This window comes from Engraulis encrasicolus, chromosome 16, assembly GCF_034702125.1.
Source record: "Engraulis encrasicolus isolate BLACKSEA-1 chromosome 16, IST_EnEncr_1.0, whole genome shotgun sequence".
Classification (NCBI taxonomy): Eukaryota; Metazoa; Chordata; class Actinopteri; order Clupeiformes; family Engraulidae; genus Engraulis; species Engraulis encrasicolus.
The window spans coordinates 15,357,838-15,377,837 of NC_085872.1; the positions used below are offsets into that span (position 1 = coordinate 15,357,838).

Here is a 20,000-nt window from a genome sequence, read left to right on the forward strand (position 1 = left end):
GTGCCAAGATGCCATTTTTATGGACTATGCGATATACAGTATTATGTCAACATGGTACATATGTCAACATGGCACCTTTAGGAGACATCAGCATTATAGATATTGATGGCTTTCAAATGGCGTCAGCTATGATGACCTCCTTAGCCAGCGCAAGAGACCCGCTACCATGGCCAGAGAGATTCCGGCTGTGAGTGGAGTGTGAATCAAGTCTAAAGGTTTTAATTAGAATTCCAGTGTGATCTGAAGGAGAGGCAAATTACTTGTTAGTAAAACAGGGCATGGGAGGCATCTCCCCTGCACCTTCGAGGCCTCAATGGGAGAGAAACACAATAAACAGAATAGCTTGCCAAAAGTCCTTATGGGAGCGACAACAGCGCACAAATGAAGACAAAGCGTGCACTCGCAACCGCACAGGCCCACACGCATTACTGTGTGTGGGAGAACACACATACACACATTACACACACACATGCACGTATGCACATGGACACACACATGCATGCACACACGCGCACACACACATGCATGCATGCACACACACACACACACACACACACACACACACACACACACACACACACACACACACACACACACACACACACACACACACTCTCTCTCACAAACACACACCCAGCAGTGCCTTCGGTAGCGCGAGAAAGAGCCCCATTCACACCCGCTCAAAGCACCTCTACCCTGCTGTGGGACTCTGGCTAGCACACATGCAAGCTGTTGAGCTGGTGAGCTAACCCCAAGCCCCACTAATGGGATATAGGGGCTCTCAAACACACGCCAAGGACAAAGGAGGAAAGGAAAGCAAACACAAACAAGGAAGCCGACTGGGGGAGAGAGTAAGGGGTCACTTGTCCCAGGCCCAGGAAGAGAGAGAGAGGGTCCAGAATTGGATCCTCAATACATTGCATGTATTGTGTTTGGGGCCCTTTTAGATGACTTTGCCCCGGGCCCAGTCAAAGCTGTCAGCAGAGCTGAACACACATCATGCAGAAAAATTCTGCTGTGCTGTTAAGGGCTATAAGGCGATATGAGCTTTAGGATCGGAGCATATTGCTGAAGCTTAACGACTACTAGGGTGTTGACTCTGATGAGTCATTACTATTCAGCGGAGGGGGTCTGCTGCTGTCTAGACAACATTGAGCTCAGTCACATTGAGGAGCCCGGGAAGGACACGCTACCCAGTACCCGCTCTCTGACTGAGAGAGCACTTCTAGACCTTACAGAGGCCAGGAAATTGGCAGGAGCAAAAACACACACAGGGACACTCTATGCACACACCTATGTGCATACACACAAGACCCCTAGGGCACACACACACACACACACACACACACACACACACACACACACACACACACACACACACACACACACACACGCATGCACACACACACACACACACACACACACACACACACACACACGTGCACATGCACACACACATGCACACACACACACACACACACACACACACACACACACACACACACACACACACACACACACACACACACACACACACACCAATATAAATTCTAATGCACTCTCTTTCTCACTCTCACACTTTTGCACTCAACCTTCCAAACAGCGCACTCAATTCACACTTCATTCACACAGGCACAGGAGAGGAAAAAAACAATAAAAGGGAAAGCAAGAGCAAGGGAGAGAGAGAGAGAGAGAGAGAGAGAGAGAGAGAGAGAGAGAGAGAGAGAGAGAGAGAGAGAGAGAGAGAGAATTCATCTAGTTCATAATTTGTCACTCTTTGCATTCCTGCAACGTACTGGCACCCAAACTTAGAGGACAGCCTCACCCTTCTCTCTATTGTAGATATTGTATACACAAAGGAGGCTGTCCTACAGAATTACAACCCGTAATACAAAAGACAAAGATGACGATCAGACATAAAGATGTCCGGGACTTTTTGCATTTAATCATCAAAACTGGCTGCCTCTGGAACAAGAAACAAAGCTACCACTGGAACAAGAACAGATGAATGACGCCAGGGAATAGGACCAGGCTCTAATGTGCAACATTGGCCAAGCTCGATGCGTTTGTTTACTGCAGTGGTTCAAGATTCAAGGTTCAAGATTTTTATTTGTGACGTGCTTCCTTGTGCTGGCACAATTGGCAGTGAAATGGAGATTGCAACTGCTCTGTGCTGTGTAGGATGGTAAAAAATAAAAAATAAAAAATAAAATAATAATTAAAAAAAATGAATTGTCTTAATTTAATTCTTAATTTAAAAAACGGATGGCTTGAGGAAAAAAACTCTTGCGCAGTCTCTCTATTATGCATTTTATGGAACGTAGTCGTTTCCCTGAGGGCAGCCTTTCGAACATGGAGTTCTCAACCTTTGTTGAACAAACGTCCCCTGGACCTCATCATACCCCTCCTAACGCCCCTCTTGACCTCACCATAAGCCTACCAACGCCCCCCTTAGTATTAAAAAAATTAAATGAACAAATGGCCCCAATGACAACTAAGCATCTCCCCCTCTCAACTGTATCCTTCTACAACGCCCCCCTAGGGCTCCCCAACGCCCCCTGGGGGCTGTACCGCCCCCATTGAGAAACACTCGTTTGCTGGCATGAATGGTATTCCCCCGTTACGTCCCTTCAGCTCCTGCTCCCATTGCCACTGCTGCTGCTGCTGCTGAGGAGGGTGATTTTTTTTTTTACTGCGGCACAGCAGCGGGGCAGAGCACGGCATATAAATTACAGGCACTAAAGCCACAGCAGCACAATAGAGAAAACAAGGGGAGCAATGGGCCGCAGAGACTACAGACACTGACACCCAATGACTGCTCTTTGTCTACTACTAATGTGTGTGTGTGTGTCTGTCGATGAGTGATGGCATAAATGCTGTAACAAAAAAAAACACACACACAAGAGGTGAAATGCATGCAGGCACGCAGGCACGTGCTTGTGAGACAGAAGATGGGCATGAATTAGCAGTGGCTTTCAATGGTGGGCAGGGACCAGGGACGTAACCAGACATTTTCAAATTCAAATATTGCATGCTGTGCTGCATACTGTACATTTAGAAAGCTTCAAACACTTCAGTCAAACTCCTAAGTTTGTTTTCATTAATCACTGCCTTGAGGATAAATGGGAGTGGTGCCGAGTACAGACTGAATTTATCATTGTTGATCATATATCGTTTTTCATCATTGATAAATTTTACATTATTGAAAAAAATACAGAGGACATGACCTCTGTGTCCTCAGTGGTAGTTACGGCCATGGCAGGGACTAGTGGTTGTCTGAGGAGAGGGATTGTGGAGGTGATGGTGATGGTGCATGCATGTGTATGAGTGTGAGAGTGTTTGTGTATGTATGTGTATGTGCATGAACGTGTTCCTACGTATATACTGTATGCGGGTATTCATATGTATAAGTGCATGGGCATGTGTGAATATATCTGCACCGTAACAATAAACGCCCTTAAAGACACACTATTGGGTATCTACACTATTTTTTATATTAATGAGGTGGAAGGGTGTTTGAACACAAACTACATTCAATGATTATGGTTTTCTAAGCAATCAATTCTGGTCTTGAACGGGTTATCAGACAGGAAGGATCAGCAAAGCTGACTGATTAGTGGCAATTCTTAATTAATTTCAACATTATGAACAGGAGTTACCTTCCCTACTTGCTGGAAATCATTTACTAAATCGCTTACCAAGAAATGGATTATCACATTGAAACATTGTATGACGGTGTTGTGCACTGTGTGTGTGTGTGTGTGTGTGTGTGTGTGTGTGTGTGTGTGTGTGTGTGTGTGTGTGTGTGTGTGTGTGTGTGTGTGTGTGTGTGTGTGTGTGTGTGTGTGTATGCTTGTGCGCGTGTGTGTGCGTGTGCGAACACGTGCATGGTGTGTGTGTGTGTGTGCACATACACGGTGTGTGGGTGGGTGCGTATGTGTAAAAAGATGCATTTAAAAACTACTGAGAGAAGTGGTTACTGCTGTGCTATAAAATAGGTCAGAGCGAAAGCTGTCATAAATAATGAAGAAACACCCCAGCTCTCCAGCTCTCCAGCGCTCACTCTCACTGAGATCCCCATGCAGGCCTGCCATTGCTTAACACTCACTGCAAACCAGCTGCACCGCACCGATGGATGCCACTACGCGGCATGCCAGCAACAAGCCTGCCTGTGGCCATTGCACCACTGGGCTTTTACTTTTACACCACCAGTCAGCCAGGTACTGTACCTCCAACACACCCACTGGCAGTTGGCACACTTACAGTAAATGAGGGTATGCAATGGGCAGCAGAGGGAATTCTGGGGTGCATTTCTCAAAACCAGAGTTGCTAACTACGTTAGCTACTTTGTTGTTTGCAATGCAATTTCCCACATTGACAACTACCCAAGTTGCTAACTGACTGGCAACTATGCTTTCGAGATACGCACCCCTGGTTGGGTCACGTGAGAAGCTTTTTCTGGAGTATTCTTCGTCTGAAGAGAGCCTGGACGGCACTTCAGTCAGCACTGCTTAGGCAGGTAGTTCTGAATGGGCTGTAAACTGTGAAAAGAGCCGCTACCAAAGGGGTGCAAGCTGTGCAGGCAGGGCCGCTGACAGATTTTCCTAGGCCCAGGTCAAAGTCATCTGAATGGGTCCCTTACCGAATGCATGCAATGTAATGGGGACCCAATTCTGGGCCCCCTGTCTCCCTGGGCCTGGGAGGGACAACATACCCCTTTGTCCCCCCCTTGTCGGCGGGCTTGTGTGCAGGTGCACCTGGGACCGATCCCAATGGGACTTGAGGAGAAAATTGTGCTTCACAAATTGCCTGCCTCCTGTGCTTCGTCCACATTTCAACGCTGCTGCCACCACGCCTTGCAGACGTGGCATGTTGTATGTTTGGCTCAAAATGAATTTCCCAAAGGTTGCAAAAGCAGCTGTTATCACACAAGTGCTGTTCACAGGTCCAATTAAACTCCACAAGTCAAAAGACTGTTGCCAGCAGAAGGTTCTTCCACCACCTACTGCCACAAGACCACCCACCCTCTCTGACTTCTTAATTTTTTTTCTTCACATCCGCCCATGTCACGTGTACGACGTCGGGACTGAGAGCTCATCCATATGCTGGCACGCCTGCCCTGCACTCCACTCCCCCCCATGGCTCTTCTCACATTGCTGCTGATTCATGTGTAGCATATCAGAGTGCCAGGGAGGGATCTGAGCCTTCCAGCCAGGGCTGTTGTTCAGGGGGGTAAAGTGGGACTGAGTCACCAGGGCCCCATATGTATAGAGGGTCCACAAACAGTCCAATGTTTGTAGATATGGCTGGGGGGGTCCATAAGAGCTGATTGTACATAGGGCCCGTAATTTGCTGCTACGCCCCCTGCTTCCAGCTCCATGCTGTGCTCTCTGCATTATTAGTGCAGCGAGAGCGGCTCCTTCCCACCACCGGCGCCTACAAGCAGGGGAGTACCATACACGCTCTCCCACATCCACACACCCGCACGCACCCCCATCCCCATCCCCAGCTCTCCCACATCCACCACACACCCGCACGCTCCCCCATCCCCATCCCCAGCTCTCCCACATCCACCACACACCCGCACGCTCCCCCATCCCCATACCCACCACCTCCCTAACCTCCTCCCCAGCTCTCCCACATCCACCACACACCCACACGCTTCCCCATCCCCATCCTCATCCCCACCACCTCCCTAACCTCCCCATCCACACACCCACACGCTTCCCCATCCCCATCCCCATCCTCATCCCCACCACCTCCCTAGCCTCCCCATCCACCTCCCTACCCACCCCTGTTTCACCGGGGGGATAACAGGAGCTGTCTGACTCTGAGTGGCAGAGCTTTACAGCAGCTAATTAGACACAGGCAGCTCTCCAGTTTCGGCTTGCATCTCGAGCGGGCGTGTGTGTGTGCTGCCTGGGAGATGTTTCAATGAGGAGTGGGAAGTGCTGCTGCTGCTGATGATGAGAGATGGCTGAAATGGTGGTGCCAAAGAGGTTGGATATAAATAAGAGGAATCGAAATACGCCCACTCAATGCAAAAGCGTGTGCTCAAAATTCGGTCTCCTAAGGGGGCGTTGTCCCTCCTTCTTCTTCTCTTTTGGTGGTGTTTGCACAAGACGTGCGCTACCGCCATCTACAGCGCTAAGGAGACTCCATTTATTCTCAACCTCGAGACTCCGAAGGTCTCCTAATCGAAGGTCTCCTAAAGGGGCGTTCACCCGATGTAAAGTGGATACCGGAAAAGAACCCGCCTGCTTTATCTCCCTCTCATATATGATTCTCTGGTGGTGCTGTGCTGTGCTGAGTGGTGCGGTAGCTGCAGCACGTGTGAAAATGGATGCCTGGTCAGCCGTCACACCTGTGTCTGTGAGCAGGGCCGCTGACAGGTTTTGCTGGGCCCAGGACAAAGTCATCTGAAAGGGCCCCCATCCAATACATACAATGTAATGAAAATTCAAATTTGGACCCCCAGTCTGGGACCGGGACAACAGACCCTTTGTTCCCCCTGTCGGCACACCTGTGTCTGTGAGTGAGAGGCAAGGCGAGGCGAGGCGGCTGACTACGGGGATCCAGCAGCGGTGATAAGGTAATGAATGACAGGGGCCCGGAGCACAACACAGACTCGCCGCCATTGTCATGATAAGAGCAGAGTGCAGGAAAACTGTGACGACACACATGCACACTGTCCCTCAGGGAGATAAGGAAGTATAGAAAGACAGACAGAGAGAGAGAGAGAGAGAGAGAGAGAGAGAGAGAGAGAGAGAGAGAGAGAGAGAGATGCTCTCACACAGAAACAGTTAAGTATATACTGTCCGCACAACCATACACAAACACCAAACACAGACACACACCCAAACGCACACACAAGCCAATATACAAACACACACAAACAAACACAAACAGACATACACACAGCCACACAGACAGACAGACAGACAGACAGACTCGCGCACACACACACACACACACACCCACACACACTACCTCCTCTAAAGCCACACGCACACAAACACGCCCGCGCACACACACACACACACACACACACACACACACACACACACACACACACACACACACACACACACACACACACACACACACACACACACACACACACACACACACACACACACTATTTCCTCCAAAGCCACACGCACACACACACCACACGCACCACACACACCCACCGCACGCACACACACACACACACACACACACACACACACACGCACGCACGCACGCACGCACGCACGCACGCACGCACGCACGCACACACATGCACACACTACGTACTTCCTCCAAATCCAAAGCTGGCCCAAACAACAGAACGGGGTAATGATGGCAGACCCAGCCGAGGAGTAGGGAGCTGAATCAGCCTTCACTGCCTTCACTTCTGGACTGCCTCCCTTTTATTATCCACCACATCAAAATCACAACTCTCGTACCTCGGAAAAGGATAAGCACAGCAATTTCCCAGCGGGCAGAGGAGAAATACAGACACCAGGCTATATGTATCAGCTGGCCAAAAAACAAATGGAGATTAAATCAAAAATGTCGTGTTAACACGTTACTGTATCTTTCCCAGTGTAAGCTCTCTATGCCAGGGGTTCCCAAGCATTTCCAACTTGGGGCCCAATTGAAAATTTCACGAAAGTATGGGGCCCACCTCTGACACAATAAGCAATAAAACTCAAATAAATAGTCAACGGCAACACACACAATTATCATTTTGATTTGTAGAAAATGCTTTCAAGGCCCACTTGCAATACCTTAGGGGCCCAGAAGTGGGTCCCGGCCCACAGTTTGAGAACATTGCTCTATGCTATGCTGTGTTAGTCATCACTAACAGGTATGGGGGAGGGAGGACCAAAAGACTGCTCAGTATGGCAGCCAGTAATTGACAGAAGGAGACAGCTGTTGAGAGAAATCTCATACTGCTTCATTACAGTTTTTCTTGATCGCTTTAACACGATTTTTTAAACTGACTCACACAAAGTCGTCATGATCACTATTTCAGCAGAGCAAAAGACACATTGTGCATATGTGTTAACACATTCTTGTTGACTTGACATATTTCCCATTTGTTTAACACAGTTTTTGCTAAACAGTTAATGCATGTGCCATTTAAGTAGTACACATTTCATTGTTTAAGCTCTGATAACCATACAGAAAAATCTACTCCTGACTTTTAGAAACTACCGTCAGTTTTGTGAACACACCAGAGCACCTATTTGACACTCTTTTTCAAAAATCTTAATTTAGCAATCAGTCTTTATACACAGTGTCTTCTTGTTTGTTCTTGGCATGGAGTTCTTTTACAAATCTACTGTAAGTGCATTCTCGTACTGCAGCATCATATTTTACTTTACACATATTTTCTGTAATATCGTTATCAGCCATTAGTACATTTTTATTACAGTAAAAAAAAGAAAAACAAACAAACAAAAACAAAATGAAAACTGCATCAAAGCATTCTGATTCTCAATCAAATTCTTTGCAATAAGAAATTATTGTTACAAGGACCCCCTCCCTATCCTACTGACAATTTTGCATAAGGAAAGACACACAACTCAAATCTTTGTGCAAAGCATTTACTGGGCCTGCTATCTCTCAGTCAGTAGATCCTGATCAAGCAGAGTCAGTAGCAAAGTAAAAGAAACAACAATGGAACTGACTTGAAAGTTATGTAATTGACAGCAGTGTTAAGTAACAGCAAATTGTGTCAACATGATAGCCGTGTTTTGGATTTTGACGACCATTGTGTAATGACTGATTGGGAGTGTTCATACACTGCTATGCAGTGTGTATTGGACTGAAGACCGAGTTTGCTTTTATTGCATATGTTAAATATTTTGGAAACGTAGTAGCCTTTTGCAAACAAAGATGTTATGTTTGGAGAATTGGTTTAACTGGTTAGCCCGTTGCGTGCACTGGTATGAAAATGTGCTTTTTGGAGTGACAACTGTGTCAAAGCAATTAAGAAAAACTGTAATTTGGGGAAGCTGGACTTCTGGATCCCAGACAGACATCTGGATGGTAGGGGTGGAACTCTGTTTTTTTTCCCTACCAGTCACTGTGGCAGGTAGATTTTAAAATCTACCAGTCACTCGCCATTTTTACCAGTAAACTCATATATCACTAATAAAAAATGGTAATAATTCTGTGGTCGGGACATCTGTGTTTTTAGATGCAATTTCCTGCATTTTAATAAATTTTACAGTGAAGAATGGCAAATCCCATCGGACAAAAAAAAATCGGCTGGACATTCGGGCTATGTATAGCTCAATTTGAGGTGAACGTTTTCACCCGTCAAAGTGACTAGTGGTTTGACAAATTTCAACTTCCAAGTTTTATCAAGTTTTATTTAGCCATATCAAATTTACCCGTCAACGCTGAAATGTACCCATATTTGGCAGGTGGACCGTGACGGGTATTAAGTTCCAACCCTGCTGGATGGTAGAGAAGAGAAGAGAAGAGAAGAGAAGAGAAGAGAAGAGAGCAGCACAGGAGACTGCAGTGTCAAGACCTAAAGGGCAGTGTGGTCGGAGTCGTACTGCGCCAAAGTCACTACTTCTTTTTTTTAGCCACTAATGGGGGAGGATTTACTTTGGTGGTTTAGCAGCAGCAGTGTGAGGAGAGTTCAGAAATTAATTTGATACAGCCTGTGTGTGTGTGTGTGTGTGTGTGTGTGTGTGTGTGTGTGTGTGTGTGTGTGTGTGTGTGTGTGTGTGTGTGTGTGTGTGTGTGTGTGTGTGTGAGAGAGAGAGAGTGAGAGAGAGAGGGAAATAGAAAGAGAAAGAGAGAGAGAGAGAGAGAGAGAGAGAGAGAGAGAGAGAGAGAGAGAGGGAAATAGAAAGAGAAAGAGAGAGAGAGAGAGAGAGAGAGAGAGAGAGAGAGAGAGCAAAACCCCCTCTCTCTCTTCAAGCAGAACTTCATTTGTTAAATATTCAGTGCACTAGCGTCTCTTCATGTAAGTCCCCACTCCAGCCCCAGCACCAGCCCCCACCCCCATCCCATTATGTTCTCCCATCTCCACTGCTGCAGTTCAGCCCAGTCTCCATGCCCTGATGATTCAGCCATTATCATTGTTTAGTAAACACTGAATGAACTTGCTCTTGTGTGCTTTGTGTGCTTTACTCATCTCAAGTCCATTTGGGCATATTAATTTTCCCATCACACCAGCCTTGAGAGAATACCTCCAGATGGCCAAGGAGATATTCCCCTCCATTCAATTAAAAGCCCCTGTTCAGCCTTTCACGAATTACACTGATTACTGCTTTTTCAAGGACTATAACAATCTTGGCATTGACGCGTTAAACGCAATGAGATATTCCGAGACTGTTTAACAAGGAAGACAACGCTCATTGCTCAATGACATTTTGCATTCCACATTGCTCATGCGCGACAGCACTCTGAACAGTGCATCGCTCTCTACATTTCTAATGCGTTCGTTGCCTTCCATTTCATTAAGCAACACATGCACAAGCCGTTTAATGTTGATATGATTAATGCATTAAGTAGTCAAAGCGTATGCCATCTCGTAATGGTGTATGCGTTTTGGTGTTTGGTTTGCGAACATGTATAGTAGGAACATTAATCAATTGCAAAAATAAATGGTGTTTTTAAGCTGTCATGATTTTTTTTGTGTGTTAAAGAATGTTTTGTTTTGTCGAACATTAATTAGTGAACATGCCACTGTAATGTCCTTACATGTCCCTTCATTGGCTTATAAGGGAAATTAAATTACAAATTACTTTCACTCTGCTAAAAGATTCTGCTCCTTAACAGGATTAACTGATGTGACCAACCACAGCCAGCCGTTATATAAGCACCAGGGATGATGCCGGGCCTGCACATCGCCCGCCACACATTTCCCTGCGTTTGCCTCATGCTGTGAAATCAAGCTTTTCATGACGCTTGGCAAGTTTCATCAGCCAAAGTGCTGGGGCTGAGGCTCAAACAAAAAACAGTTCCAGAATCAATGTGTGAGAGTAATAGAGAAAGAGAGAGAGATGGAGAGAGAGCGAGAGGGAGAGAGAGAGAGAGAGAGAGAGAGAGAGAGAGAGAGAGAGAGAGAGAGAGAGAGAGAGAGAGAGAGAGAGAGAGAGAGAGAGAGAGATAGTGTGAGGCATAACTCCAGCAAGCATAAACAAAAACAATTCATTGTGTTGTGTGGGAAGTACAGCAAGGTCCTGTACTCTAGACCATATACTGCAATGTACTGGCAGCACATCATCACCTGGGATCAGGGTAGACTGAATACAGCAACATGGCACTTTTTACCTCCTCTTCAGAAGAGCGGACCCTTCATCATCAGAGGACTTAAACAGGAACAGGAAGCTGGAACACTCTTGCCTCTTTTCCACTGCCGTGTTTTCTACGTAGTAGGCCTACAGCTCGACACAGCGCGACTCGGACACCACTTTTTACTTTACAATTGAACTGTGTCGTGCCCATTCAAAAAGCGGTGGGCGAGTCCCGCTGAGTCGAGCTGTGGGCCTACCAGAAAAAACGCAGTGGAAAAGAGGCATTAGTGAAAACACAGCCATTCCTTACAGAAACAGTGCTGCATAACGCTTCTGAAATATGAGTAGAGTAGAGCTAAATCCCAAAACATCACCACAGCCCAGAAGATGCCTAGAATGAACACACTATTTTTTTTTCAGAAGACATGCAATTAAAAACGGTGTGCTAAGACAAAAGATGCATTGTGTGTGTGTGTGTGTGTGTGTGTGTGTGTGTGTGTGTGTGTGTGTGTGTGTGTGTGTGTGTGTGTGTGTGTGTGTGTGTGTGTGTGTGTGTGTGTGTGTAAGAAAGAAAGGAAGAAAGAAAGAAAGAAAGAAAGAAAGAAAGAAAGAAAGAAAGAAAGAAAGAAAGAAAGAAGAAAGAGAGACAGAGACAGAAAGAGAAATAGAGAGAAAGAGAGAGGGACTGACTGAGCTATAGAGGAAGCCTTCTCCGTTCATGCCGATGTAGAAGCCGGCCTTAACTCCCTGGATGGCCACCACTCTCAAGCCCACTGGAATGAGGTTGAACAAGGCTGGAGGAGAAAGGGAGACAGACAGACACAGACAGACAGACAGACAGACAGACAGACAGACAGACAGACAGACAGACAGACAGACAGACAGACAGACAGAAAGATAGACAGGGGTGGGGAGACAGGGTTAGAGGTTGCAGCACAACAACACATCAAGATTCCCATAGCATTAGAGTCAGACTCATTCTATCCTAAGTTCTCGCTGCACAGATAACACACAATCTGTGCAGGCAAGTGGGCATTACAGGGCTGCGAAGTGCCTGGAGTGAAGGTGTGAACGTGACATGTGCAGTAAAGTGGCAGAGCTGATATCTATCTGAGATAGCCTGGGCTGCCAGAGTGTTGCCAATGGCCTAGATCTAATCTAAAGGATGAGCGGTGCAGCTGCAGCCTAACGGAGCAGAGGCGCTAACATCGCCCATGTCCATCAGACGATGGATGCCAATCCGCTCAATAGGAACTGACGTCTGATTTGATGGGAAGCAAATTGGCTTTGGGGAGCAACATGCCAGCGATATTTACCGCCATCTCCTTGGGGATGTGTTACCATAATATGCTTTTCGATTACTGAAAGCCTGGTAAGGACATTCTTTTACTGAATCTATATGTGTATGTGTGAGAGTGGAACTTACATGTACAGTATATGTGCTAAGGAGATTTAATCAAGGAAAAGAAGGGACTCGCTCTACACACATTATGAATAAATCATTTAATCCATACATCATTTTGAGATGAAGTGTCAAAATGACAATACCAGCCAAAACAGATAATCAGATAAATGTTCTCAGTTCTCATCCATTACTGCCTCCGGCAAGGAGGTTATGTTTTCGGTCACATTGGTTTGTTTGTTGGAGTTGTTGGAAATGACAAAAGGAACAAGGTGATTACATTTTGGTGGTGATCCGGGATTTTCATATTATAATAGGCATAGGGTTATATTATAGGCATGGGATTCCACAGCTTGTAGATCTTATGGCATCAGTCACCCATGGCCTTGGTGCTTCTAATTAACATAACTGGAATTACTATTACCTGTAATATCCTCAGGCTATCCAGAGCATGTTTCTGCCAGGCAAAGCACTTGGATAAGGTGAAGCTATAGATACCACTACTAGTTCACTCTGCTGACATAATTGACACAACATTTTAACCCTACTCAGGGAATAAAAACAAAATATGAACAGCAAAATATGAACTCAAATTTAGATCTTTTACAAAACTAAGAATTAAGATGTATCATGGAGAAAAACAATAATTTGGAACATCATCAATAACTTCCCAATGTGAAATTTAAATTTAGCTAATGTCTAAGATAGGTAGATAAAACATTTCTCTGTGGAATTTTGCATCATGCAAAACTTTTAATGCATTAAAACTTAAGTCATGCAATTGGAACGCTATAACACCAACAATAATGACAAAGCACTGAGACTCCTGTGGAAAGAGCAATGACTCATTTGTCTCTAACAGTGTGTGTAGCACAGCGGAACTTTACACAGGTGCAATTAATATAAGGCTAATATAAAACTCTTTCCATCAAACTAATGATTTTATGAAGCCTGTTTTGGTGAATCTAATTCATTTTGACAGTAAAGCTCCCTGGCTGCACCCTTGCAATCTAAACCCTGACAGGCAATTCAGAGCGTTTGAATCGATGCACATCTGGCAGGTAATATTTACATTAGTCTGCCTAGCCAAGGCTTCTCCAGGGGAGGGCTTATTCAGGTCTGTAATGTGTGTTTGGCAGATTAAGTGCTGTGCACAAGAGATGAGTGTCTGAAATTAGATATTTGGGAGGGAAAATGAGAGAGACAGCTCAAAGGCACAGAGTAGGCAGCTCCGATGCTGTCCAGGAGCCTGAGAAGACAGGGCTGGACTGGCCATCTGGCATAGCGGGCATTTCCCGATGGGGCCCCACACCCTTGTCTCCTATTTTCAGAAATGTAAAAAATAAAACAATATACATATATTTTCCTTTCTGAAAATGGGGGCCCACGAGGGTGTGGGGCCCACCGGTGAGTCAGGTCTGCGCAGCTAATTATGAGGGGCCCCTTGAAGCCAAAAGTGCCCAGGTCCTATATCTCCCCCAGTCCAGTCCTGTAAGAAGAGGCTCGCAGCAGACAGCATTCTGGCAACACTGCACAACTGCAGTCCCCTACAAAAGGCATGAACGCAAAATGGGATCTCCATTGTCACATGCTTTTCAAGATTGATAACCAAGGACATGTATTTGTCTTACTAATCAGCACTGTTGGGAAAGTTACTCAAAAACTGTAATGCACTACTTATTACATGTTACTGTCATTTAAAAGTAATGCCTTACATTACAACATTACTTTTTTTTTAAAGTAAGGCATTACACTACTTTTGCATTACTTTTAGTTACTTTAGCCAAAATGACTGGAAATAAGGATTTGGCAATCTACAGTGCAAATCTATGAGGTGGCATGACTTTCACCTGCCATCCACAAGTCGTTTTGGAAGCCTGCCGACTGAAAACCAACATTTTCAGGAATTGCATCTTACCCACATACAATATTGATTCACCAATACAATGATTAATCCTTTCTCTTCTTACCACACCTTACCATGCACACCAGCGCCGGTTTTTAAAAAAAAACATCTATTACGGACGCATGCAGCACAGGCTCCATTGCAATTGGCTGAAACATAAAACCACCTCACTGCACTACGAGTTTGAAAATTATTATTGATAAAAGAGCAGGTGCATGCATTGCTACAGTAGGCCCATTTTGAATATTAATTATATAGCCTACAGCACACCGGGGAAAATGTCTTATCAATGAACGAAATTATAGGCGAAAAAATGATTGCGAGGATACCAGCCAGTCAGTTTGCAAGCTCGTGGCTCGCCTGAATCATGTGACTTTGTGCGGAGATCAGTTTGTCACTCACTCACAACTCTAGAACTATTATTCTTTACGCGCGCTCAGTCAGCACCCCCTTTCCTGACTAATTTGGTGGTGCTATGGCACCTCTTCAAATCGTCAAATTGTTTGTAGGCTACTGTTTTTCGACGTGGAACGCGGTTTGGGTTTCAAGTAGGCCTACAGTGTGCAGTGTGCTACACTGAAATGTTCTTGGCGTCCTTATTTTCAATGAAGTCAAAGTAGTGGGCATATACCCATCTTGAAAACGAGCAAGCTGGATCTTCTGGATCGGTCATCCTTTGTCAGCCTGCCATTTCGAGAGACGAAGCGTGAAAGAGGAAGCAATGTTCTGCGTGGAACTTTAAAATCTCTGCGCGGACGTAGGCCTACTCTCAGATGCAATAGCTGATCTCGCTGTGATCCGCGAACATTGTATAAAGAAAACAAAATACCCACACAAAATGTAGGTGAAAAAAAATGCGTTGTAATGTGCAAGTTACTTGCATTGTAACGAGGACATATTACCAATTTTTTCCCCTGTAATCAGTTACATTACTGAGTTACTCAAAAATGTAATGCATTACAGTAATTAGTTAGGCCTACTTTTGTAACTCGTTACTCCCAACACTGCTAATCAGGGTGCATTTCTGGAAAGCGTAGTTGCTAACTATGTTAGCTACTTTGTTGGTTGCAATGCAATTATCCATTGGCAACCATTGCTAACTGCTAACAACTACGCTTTCCAGAAATGCACCCCAAACCTTTTTATGAAGAGATACTCATATTTACGGCAAGGAGTTTTGACGCGTTGTGTTGAATTTTTGAAAATGCCTACTGTACATCCAAAAATGGCTTTAATCTGTGGCTTGAGGCTGGAGGCACAGGGAATTACCTATGACAGTCCTGCAGGTCTTACTAGAGCTGCTGCCAACCTGCCCGTAGCTGTGGCAGGTTTTCACTGAACTGCTGACGGACAAAGTGCAGTGGCCTCAAAGAGCAAAGCGCCGTTCTCAACAGAGGCGATCAGTGGGTTCAGGAGGTCATCCCGAGAGGTAATTTATAGCCCTGATAATCCGTCTCTGGGATCAATAAACCAGGATGCCGTCTGAATACATCCCGAACCCTCACATATCTCTTTCGCTCTCCTCTCACACATACAGTATATTCTTTTCCCTTCTGCTTTCCTTCCTTCCCCCTTACACATTTCCTCTGTCTCAGAACAGTAGTCTTTTGTGCTAGGGAATTATTCATCTGGAGCAAATGGAGAGCAAGAGATATTTTTAGTTTTTATTTACTGAATTATTCACAGCGGTTTGCCGCACGATGACTCCATCCATAGAGTCATGCTGACAGGTGATCATGGGGATTTAGAAGGGGCTGGGCTCTGAGCGGACGGACGGAGCTGAAGGAGCTGACTGCCTAGGGCTGCATCCCACCCGGACGCCCACAAGACGCCACCTCCAGCCAAACCATCCTTCCTTCCACAGACAACAGTGTTTACAAAAACTGATGTTTTGGATTATCTGTCAATAAGCAATTTCTAGGCTCCAGGAATGTTCTGGAATTTCAGATAGTGATCGGTGAAAAAATAGGCACTTCTTCTTCAAGACTTCAAAAGAGAGCCTTTTTTGGGGCTGCTGCCAAGGAATCGTCCTTCGCGAAAGGCCGTTACATCATCTCGCTGTCCAGATGAACCAGGCAGTTTGAGGTTCATAAAGTACAAGGGCTGCCATCAGCCTGAACTGGGCCATCTGTTTTATACGTTATGAGCTCCCTCCCCGTTTTAATGACCACACTTACCCACATGCTTGACATGAAACACTGGGAAGGAAGAATTTCTCATTTGCCGTCTCTGATATTAAGACGCAAGTTACAAGGCGGCGTGCGCATGTTCTCGTCAAGACATAAAAGCAATTTGGGCAGTGCTGATGTGCCTCATCAGGCCTGGGCTGCTGGCTAGGGATTCGATACCACCTCAGTGTGCTTCTGCATTAGGACTGCAATCACACGCGGGGCCCCAGGGCAGAACACTGGTAGGGCCCCCCAGACCACCACCAATACTGAAGGGTCCCGGGCCCAGGGTCAAATGTCCTGCTCGCCTCCCCTAGAGCTCCGCCACCTCAGTGTGTTTCTGCATTAGGACTGCAATCACATGGCTACAACTGGCAACATGTTTTCAAATAATGGGATAGGAGAGACTGGTGCAATTTCCTGCAGAATTGGATTCTCTCACTTTTGGTCCCTCTATCTTTTATTCTCTCTCTCTCTCTCTCTCTCTCTCTCTCTCTCTCTCTCTCTCTCTCTCTCTCTCTGTGTCTGTCTGTCTCTCTCTCTCTCTCTCTCTCTCTCTCTCTCTCTCTCTGTCCCTCCATCCGCCTCTCCCGCCTCCCTACTTCTCTGAGCATGTTCCCATTGTTCAAGTGATTCTGAGCCTGATGAGAGGAGCTGAATCGCCCCGGCTGCAGATGCCCCTGAGGAAAGCTTTTTTTCCTCCTTCCAGCATGAAACAGTTTCTGATGAAAAGATTGTTCCTGCATTAACAAGCTATTCATTGGGAAACAGCATTGGTGTAGGGTATCTCTCGTCTTCAGATGAGCATGCTGTTTCTCCTCATTCTACCTCTGCCTGCTGGAATGCTAGCCTGGTGACGCCATCCTATGTACTCCACACAAAGATTTTGACTCCGCACATCGTCTGGCAAAAGCCTCCAGATCGGTTCTCTCAGTGTTTAGCCAATCAGTTGAGAGTGGTGACACAGAACTCACCCGAGAAGTCCGTTACTAATTGGTTAAGGTAACTATAGTCACACTTTTGTTTTGTTATTTGTATGGTTTTGCGACGCTATATCGTAACAGTCATGCTAATAAAGCACAATCTGGGTTTTAATTTGAATTCGGAACTCCAATGAATTAAAATGGTAGAGTAAGATCAGACCATCTCCCACCCTCCACGGAGACGGATTCCTCTTGGATTTTACCAGACTGTTTGACGGAGTCAACAGTCGCTTTCACCCAGGCTACTTGAATGCCTCTAACTAGAAGACTGACGGTCCCCCTACTGGAAGCTCAGTTTAGGGTCCCTCATCCTTGCAGTTGTGGTTATGCAATTTATAACATTACACCTCCAACTGATAATGCAATAAATACTGTTTTACTGTTAATTAGTTACATTTGAAACATCGTTACAATCCTGTTAAAATGTGAAAAGGGCCATAGGGAGGAAGAGCACGGAATGTGTCGTCCCTCCGTAAGGAAATGAAGCAGAACTCCAGGTCATATCAGACAAGCATCTATAACTCCTGTCTGATGTCAGATTTGTAAATGAACTCTGTTTTCATAGCATGAAGTACACTTTACAGTAAGTCTGACGGAATTGGTAGTGAACAGGGATATCACAGAAAGCAGTGAGGGGCACCAACATCAGTGTCATCTCCACATGTCATCACAGGTGTAGTGAACTTGGTCTGGATGACCTGGGGGCTATACTAAGAAGGTGGTTCAGGAGTAAACCAGGTTAAGTTAAGAGGTAAGTCATGTAATAGAAGAGCCTGGATCCACATTTTATCAATAAAGTGAGGACTTCTATTCAATGATTTACCTCGTAACTTAAACTATTTTACTCCTGAACCAGCTCTTAGTATAAGCCCCTGGATCTGTATCAGCAAACGCCTAATTTCTCCCACGGTTCTCATCAGATAATAAAATAACTGTATATGAATTTGCGCTTATATGGGACAAATGCTCTGAGAACATTATTTAAATGAGCTTTGCATCATGCTGCTTTTTCATAATGTGTGTGAATTTGCGGTTAAACAGGACTAATGCTCTGAGATTGAGAACATAGTTCAAATGTTGCTTTTCATCTTTTTCTTCAAAGAGTGTATGTGTGTGATTGCTGCTGCGTTACAGTGCAGGGCAGGAGAGGAGACTCACTGTGGTCACTGTTCTCGTCCTTGCTGCCATCGATGGTGCCGTCGGGCTGCATCTGCAGGTAGAAGCCCTGCTGGCTGAACAGTCGCGTCACAATGCCTTTCAGCTGTGGCTCTGCAACACAAGACACACCCCCAACATACATGCATACCCCCTTAGATCAGATCATTAGCCTCCAGTCATTTCACACCATCATCATCATCTCCCAATGTCAAGTGTTCTAGCCTTGGTAGTGCGTGAAACGCCCAGTGATTGGATACTCCGCAGAGTTCACCAAAGAGTATCCAATCACTGGGCGTTTCACACACTACCAAGGCTAGAACACTTGACATTGGGAAATGGTTAGAATCTCCCACACACTCAGCCCTAAGGGTATATACTGTATGTTGTGTGGATCTCACAGTGTATTTTCACGCTACACATATGATTTTTTACACTGAGTGCACTTGAAACCGCAATAATAATTCCTTTGGGTCTCTGAGCATCTCTGATAGCCTATTTAAATACTGTATGTTTTACTGTTTGTTGTTAAATTAACATATCCAGGTTTTTTTTTTTTTTAATCGATTTATACGGTTTGTCTGATTGCATATCTTTTAAAGATGTACTTGACTGGCAATTGATTAATACAACTTATAGACACTGTTCTACTGTAGAGGTGCCGTTTTCCTCACCCTGAAAGAATGGGCTCTGTTTAGTATGTGCGGAGGAGACACACACATATATACACACACAAGTTTTCTTGAAGCAATAGGAGCTATACTGTCTGAATGCTGTCCCACCGATTGGATGCCGAATCTGCTGCCAACACCTGAAAGGTGGGTGAGATATGGGAGGGTTCAACTGAGAACAGCCATTCATCACTGGCCATGGTCATCCCCGGAGTACCCTGATGTGTCTGACGGGGCGGAGGGACCATCAATCACCCAAACAAGCCCGCCCCGCTCCATCAGAGGGAAGCTTTACTAAATCAAGTATGGGCACCGCACCTCTATAAATTGCCAGAGTTACATGGGGCTGGGCATTAAAGGGGGGCACTTTAGCTTAGCCTGAGCAGGGTTTTTTTTTTGATGAGCGGGAGTGATAGGTGTGTTTGAATGTCTATGTGTACATGCATGTCTCTGTGTGTGTGTG

The 20,000-nt window shown here is 45.5% G+C and overlaps 1 protein-coding gene across 3 annotated transcripts in view; it reads right to left on the bottom strand.

The window, feature by feature from the left end:
- fgf12a (fibroblast growth factor 12a) overlaps positions 1–20,000 on the bottom strand; it is a 26,688-nt gene that overhangs the window by 4,326 nt on the left and 2,362 nt on the right. For 2 of the 3 annotated variants that reach the window (XM_063218816.1, XM_063218815.1), the window contains 2 exons: positions 18,870–18,980; positions 11,943–12,046 (listed from right to left, as the gene is read on the bottom strand). In XM_063218816.1, coding sequence (XP_063074886.1) covers positions 11,943–12,046; positions 18,870–18,980 — 215 coding nt within the window. The remainder of the gene's footprint in view (positions 1–11,942; positions 12,047–18,869; positions 18,981–20,000) is intronic. The other variant, XM_063218817.1, reaches the window with a different exon arrangement.